At 35.2% G+C, this 7,049-nt stretch overlaps 1 protein-coding gene across 5 annotated transcripts in view; it reads right to left on the bottom strand.

The window, feature by feature from the left end:
* The window catches only part of LOC108691608 (diacylglycerol kinase eta), a 44,128-nt gene that overhangs the window by 8,842 nt on the left and 28,237 nt on the right, over positions 1-7,049 (bottom strand). For 4 of the 5 annotated variants that reach the window (XM_018199446.1, XM_018199443.1, XM_018199442.1 and 1 more), the window contains exons 2-7: positions 1,374-1,575; positions 1,162-1,298; positions 910-1,001; positions 701-831; positions 425-593; positions 207-309 (exon numbers count right to left, since the gene is read on the bottom strand). In XM_018199446.1, coding sequence (XP_018054935.1) covers positions 207-309; positions 425-593; positions 701-831; positions 910-1,001; positions 1,162-1,298; positions 1,374-1,524 — 783 coding nt within the window. In that variant the 5' untranslated portion in view covers positions 1,525-1,575. Of the gene's footprint in view, positions 1-206; positions 310-424; positions 594-700; positions 832-909; positions 1,002-1,161; positions 1,299-1,373; positions 1,576-7,049 lie in introns of those variants that run through there. The other variant, XM_018199445.1, reaches the window with a different exon arrangement.

Below are 7,049 nucleotides of genomic sequence, written 5' to 3' on the forward strand. Positions count from 1 at the left end.
GCAATTTACATTCATGCATTATGTATTGTAAGTCAAAAAATATCACTAAATTTCTAGGCTATGCGCAGAAAGAAATACGTTTAAACGCTTTACAATGCAGCCCTGGTAGAACGTAATTAGATTTGAGATGAAATGATAATCGCTAAGAAATCATGCTGAAAGAAATAAAGTTATCACTCATAGTTTTAAAATACGCATTTACTCACGTGCATTCCAAGTCGATCGATTTCTGAAAGAACCCATCCTACAGAGCCATCACCACTACATACTAAAATCCGAAAGGGATCAAAATGCCGGAACAGTCGTAATCTGAGCAAGACACGTAATTCTTGTATTCGAAGCGTTTATACACACTTTGTTATACGAATTATAGATACACGATTGATTAATTGTAATTAGTAGCGTATAATAGCGATTTGCCTACCCTGGACCTGGTCCTCCTTTTATAAGGTCGAACACTTGTGCGGGATTAAGTAATTGTTTAAATCTTCTTAGAAACTTAATACCTTGATTGTCACCAGATTTACTGTTTACAAATACTAAAAGTGGACTGCATCCCGTAGGTCTAACTGCTTCCCAAGCTTCGTCGCTACCTGATAATAATTGAATCACGTACACAATTATTACTACTATAAAAGTTTTATATTTGGATATTTATATACAAATTCATACAATATATTTTATGATACAAACAGATTACCTATATTATGCAAAGCCGTAGGAGGCACTATACTGAGTTTACATGGTCCTAATGGACACTTGATACTCATGGCAGGTCTGCATGCTGTATGTACAGTTGCTTTGCACCACACACATCTCCAGTCTTGAAGCCTACGAATAATATGTTGATTTGAATATATACTAAATTTTATCAACTACTTACGTAAAAATGTAGTGGGATGTAAATACCTAAGTACAGAACCACATGTCTTTTCGCAGACGAAGCATTTTGAGGACACTGGCAAATTTCCCTCCATCCACTGATGTGGCATTGTGATGTTCTACAATAAAGATTAAATGATACAAGAATTGTATATTATTGATACATTTATCAAATGAACAATTATAAGAAGTTATTAAAAGATATGTTTATAATTAAAATTATATATTTTATTGATTATTAATTTCCAAAGATATATTTTTAATAACATATATACACACCCCATCTTGGTCCTCAATAATATCTTTTCCAATGGATGCCAAAGTTGTCCACTTGCAATTATTTATTGCTTTTGCAGCACATCTTTTGTGCACCTTGTATTTACAAGTTTCACAACTCAAACCATGGGAAGTAACACCTGTAACAATGTAACATTATAAATTTAACCAATATCTTTAAATAACTGCAATTTACAATGAAAAAAAATCCTTACCAGGCAGAGCATCTCTGCAGACATTGCAATATGTAGGTCTAGCGTGATTAGTTGCGTAAAATTGATGATTACCTCCCAGTATCTCTGCAGTCCCAGAATCACCTTGAGGATGATTCTCCGACGCTGTTCTTGGTACTAACCACTCCTCCATGTCTTCTTCTCTTTCACTACAGAGAACCAAAGACCTTAGAGGAGTGATCACCTAATACATAAGAAATATTACACTGTATTAAAAAATGTTCGTAATGTTTTATTTCTGTTGTATTGTTTTTTATGAATTTTCTACAATAACCCATTATCTAAGTCAATACCTTTAAATCTTAAATCGTAAGAAAATAGTCAATTATAATTAATTATTCTTCTCACATTTTATTGTGACTATTAACTTTTTGTCTTAAGATTTAAAGCTTAGGTAATGGCTTATTGTAGAAAGTTCATTAAACTTCATTACTTAGAATTATATTGATATATAAATGTCAACTCTCTGAAAAGCAATGTTTTAAAATGTTTTTAAAGAAACTTATTTTTGCATGTAAAGAAATTTATTCGTGTATATAAATAAATAAAATATATTTTTACAATTTACCGGTATAGAGCATTCTCAGTGCAAGGTTATGATTTATTATTAAACGGCGCTCCAAAAATGTGGATAAGCATCGCGGAGCACCGTTTCCGATCAAATGACAATCCTGTTGCTTCCGCATCTCAGCTGTTCCGTTTTGCAAACAAAGAGAACCGCCGCGGATTGACACTCAGCCGGTTCAGCGAAACAAGCTACAGAATTTCGAACGTTGCGAAACGTCACTCGCGATATTCATCGCTATCTAGCCAATCCATTCTATTGTCTATTAAACAATCGATAATGGCATTGTTATGGAGCCGCGGTAAGAAACAATTATTAAGCCGGTGGGACATTCGGGCGGTCAGACGGGCGACCTAATTAGAAAGCTGGGGACGCATCGCCGCCGTCACTACCACCATCGTCCCGTCGCCACCCTCAGCTCTGCCCATCCCTTGGCGTGCCTAACCTTCGCGGTATAAGTACCTTGAATCGGGAACGGGCCCTTTGTTGCCTCGACATTCGAACTGTGGCCCGCAACGCGACGGCGGCATTCGAGTGACACGTGCGATTTCGCACGCGGTTTCCGATCACCGTTCCGACGAGCGTTGCCACGAGACTTGGCGGCGTGCCATCCGCGGCGACATGTCACGCACGAAGACGACGACCGACGACGGTGACGAGGTGCGTCTGATCGGGCTCGCCGCAATAACAATCGCATGATCGCATCGGTCCGTTACTTCCGCGAGACGGAAGTCCGCTGCTTCTCTGTTCCGGCTTTAGCGCGCTGCTCCATTTCTTATGGCACATGTCATGCTCGCCGCTTCTCCGTGTCGTTTATAAATAAGTACGTCTCCGCTATCGTCTGCTCGTGCATTGTTCGCTCGCTCGGCTCGCTCGTTTCGTCTCTTCCTTCTCACTGGCACGCCGATGTCGCCGAGCCGCCTGGCCGATCTGGCCACCACACCGCGTGTCACACGCGCAATGACCACGTGCGCCATTGTACTTGACGCCGACGCTGACGCGCGCGGCGCACTTATTCACGCCGCGCCGCCTGAGCTGCCTCGAGTCACGCGGCTGTCATATCAATAAACCGGCTTGGCCGCATCGCGAGACGGTTATTGTTTATGTTTCGCGCTCTCTCTCTCCGTCTCGGTCCTGTGCTGTCGGCAGTCCTGCGTGTGATCGTATTGACAGGTAGACAGCAAGGTGTATCGGAACTTCGCGTGCTATCTTCTCTCACGAGAATCGCCCATGCGATGGAGTTGAAAATTCCGCGGTATTCTCTTTTCCCGGATTTTATTCTCTATTTCTGAATATAAAAAAGAATCGATCATCCGAAGTATATACAATACGCGAGCATACACACATAAGTACACGATTATGCATGTATTTGTTGCTATTCAAAATTATTTTTGTTTTTCATTTTCGTCACTCCCACGAAAGTGACTCTTATTTGTCTAAAAGGGAAAATAGTCTTAAAGGGAAAATTATTAACTCAGTTGTGCTCAACGGAAGGAAATGAGATGCGGTCGTTCGTTGAGTGTGCTCGTATTTCTCATTTCAATCTCGAGAGCGTAGTTATATTTGTATTACCGGTAATTCATCTCTCGTACAATTTACGCAGACTTGCAGAGGAATATTATAACGTATAATATTCTAAGAAGAAGAGATTCTAAGAAGAAGAATAGATGGTACTTCTCCGATGAATGTAGAACACTTCTTTAGCTTACGAGTAGTTTGATTGCGTTTCGATTGTAAATCGGAGATATTTGATGAGTTCAATTTTTACAAAAGACAAGGCTGGGCATGTATAATATTTGAAATATTTTTATTTGAAAAACAATATTTAATAAGACAATTGTATCTTGTATTATATGCATTTCAACGGCGCAAATATTTCGTATTTTGTGTTTCATGGCAGCATATAAAAGTATTTTGTATTTTGTATTTCAATATTAATAACGAAAGATTAAAAGTATTTTGTATTTCAGATACAAAGATTGAGAATTAAATGTTATTATTTTAATTACAAAGTACAAAAAACTTAGAATTTTTCGATTTTAAATACATAATACTTTCATGTGCTTCGCTGAAATAAAAAATATAAAATGTACTTGTATTGCAAAAACTGTGGCTTAAATAAAAGTATTTCAAATATATGTTCAGATAGAAGGCAATTATTTTCGTTCGCTGCCCGGTAAACACTAATTGTAGTAACATATTACATCAATAATTACAATTTAATCTCAATACTGTAGTGTAAAACATTATTATACGTAACAGTTACATTGTATACTATCTACTACTTAGATATCAAAGCAGCAATGATAATCCAATACCTTGAGACAAATAACATTTTGTTATTTTTAATTTTTATTTGGAATTTTTACATTTTTATCAAAATGTAAATTAATCCATTCCTTTGATTTATAGTTCACAGTAAATATCGTATTAACATATTTAGTAAATAATAAATAAGCATTTAATAAATAATGAATTTTGAGTTAAATTTAACACATTTTTTTACCTAAATTATTATGCGTAACTCCAATTTTTTTAGTTAAATTAACGATACATTAAGTAGAAGCTAACAGCTTATAGAAATGAATAATTTAAATTGAATATAAAAAAAATTGATATTATGAATTTAATAATATATGTATGAGTATGTAAATATACATAAACGTGTAAGTGTAAAGAAACCCAGATAGCACAAAGAGTTCAAAAAGAATTCAGTGACATGCCATCAATTCTGAATTCATTTTCAGGGGTAAAAAGAATTCTTTTTCTGAAAAGAATTCTTATTACATCTGAAAATGAGTTCAGAATTGATGACATATCACTGGATTCTTTTTGAACTCTTTTAAATTCTCTGTGCTATCTGAGGCCAGAAATGTGACGGAATTGGACAGGATTCCCAAAGATACGCAGTATCAGAATATTGGCGTCCACGCAATTTGTCTTTAAATGCAACTGACATGAATACAAAAATCTTAAGTCTGTCCGCGTTGCTTGTATTCGCTTGCACTCAGTATCTTTCTCTCTCTTTAATGTCCGGAAAATATATTTATCTCTAATTTATGCATTGTTAGATATCAAAAGAGCAAATAACACTTTGTCATTTTCAACTTCCCTCTGGCTTAAAATGTACAATCCATTCCTGTGGTTAGCTTCAAAACATACATCGTTCATATTAAAGTACATATATTTAATAGATATTAAATTAAATTTGAGATAAATTTAATATATTCTTTTGAGTTAAATTAGAAATTGTTTTATAGCAAATTCGAACGCACTAATGGACGCACTAATACACAATAACGCGTATTAAAACCGTATGTATGTTGATTTAATCTATGTAAAAATAAAATGCAAATATTTCCAATTATAAAATACGGATTTTATTATCAGAATGCATAATGCAATTTATATTGAGGCATTTAATCTGTTTTTATATTTATATTTTTTTATGTCAATTTATATGTTTTTAACATGCATCAATGCGCCTTGAGTGCGTCAAATCGAATTGTCTATTAGTTATTAACGATACTTTGGACGGCAGAAGCAGTGACCTATATTATAGAAATGACTAAAAATAACTCAAATGCGGTATAATTTGATATGAATTTAACAGTTGAGGAGGAAATTATACAACGTTGTTCAGCAAACAAACTGATGTTGTTTGTTATTAATTTTAATGTCAAGTGATGTCATTTTGATGTCTAAACGACAACAAATAACGTTAGCTTGTTTGTTAAAGGTGATGTTATTGTTGGTGTTTACTGAGTTACTATGAAAGATAACGAGTTCTCCGAACGCGTTAATTCTATTATCGTTTGCACAACATGCGAATATACAACTTTGAAATATTTGATCAGGTGCATTATTTTTTTAATATCGTCGATAAGTTCTCACGTTCTCTCATAAAAAATTTTTCGAGTACTCGCAGTCACGTAAAAGTTACGAAAAAGGATCTTCGGATCTTTTTAATAAAATAAGATAAAGCCTCTGTATATAGCGGCGTCGATGTCGTGCAAATCTATATCAAAATATTAAAGATTAAAGCCCAATTCCAGTGTAACGCCTTAAAATTTTTTATTTTAAAAATTAAAAAAAGATGAGTAAATTGAATCGATTAAAATTAATTTACATTGATAAAATATGGGCATAATAATTAGAAAAAGATAAAGAATAAATTGTTGAATTATTGAATTATTCCGATAGATTAAAGTCAAACTTAAATTAATGGATCTGGGTTTAACTGAATGTTCCTGCTGAATCACGAAAAGAATTCGGTGACGGTAAATCACAATTCAATCACAATTTCTGCGGGTTTTGAATCTATTATGAAGTCGATTATTGGACATTGGGGCAAATCCGCGAGAATTATTGACGAGACGTGGGTGGACTCGTCTTCTTGACACGCCAGCCGATATTTGTTTTATTGTCGGAGCCACTTTTCCAACCCCGTGAGTAGTGGCGTAGGTGGCGATGGACACATCATCGGAGTGAAACGGAGACGATGTATGCGACGCGTTAAATGCCAGGTGAGATCGGAGGCTCTGTGTGTCGATCGGTCAGGTGTCTCCCTTTTGTGCGGTTGTCCATTCTTGTCCTGTGCTTTCATGCCGCAGTCGCGATATCGAAATTCGAACACGGCCAGCCTTTGTATAGAGTCGCACGACCATCCTCGAGGCCGATCTATTCATTGCGCATTGAAAAAGGCTCGCACATTCACAATGCTCTCTCTCTCTCTCTCTCTCTCTCTCTCTCTCTCTCTCACATTCTCTCTAAATAATATTAAATATATATTATTTAGATTGTGAAATTTAGATTATTTAACATCATTTAAGTTGTATTTTTGTATATCATTATAAGTTGTATTTTAAAATATAGAAGAAAACTAATAGTCATTCATTCTCTCTCTCTCATCTCTAAATCATTATTTTACTCTTACGTAGACACATCCCACTTAGACTTATTTACGTACTTGCTGTGTCTATTGTATTTATAATAATTGTACTTTCTATATAGCACTCATTGTAGGTATTGTATAATTATTTAATTGCTAGCAACTATCTTTTTTTTGTTCTCTCTATTTTTCTTTATATATA

The sequence above is a fragment of the Atta colombica genome, unplaced genomic scaffold (assembly GCF_001594045.1).
Source record: "Atta colombica isolate Treedump-2 unplaced genomic scaffold, Acol1.0 scaffold47, whole genome shotgun sequence".
Taxonomy (NCBI): Eukaryota; Metazoa; Arthropoda; class Insecta; order Hymenoptera; family Formicidae; genus Atta; species Atta colombica.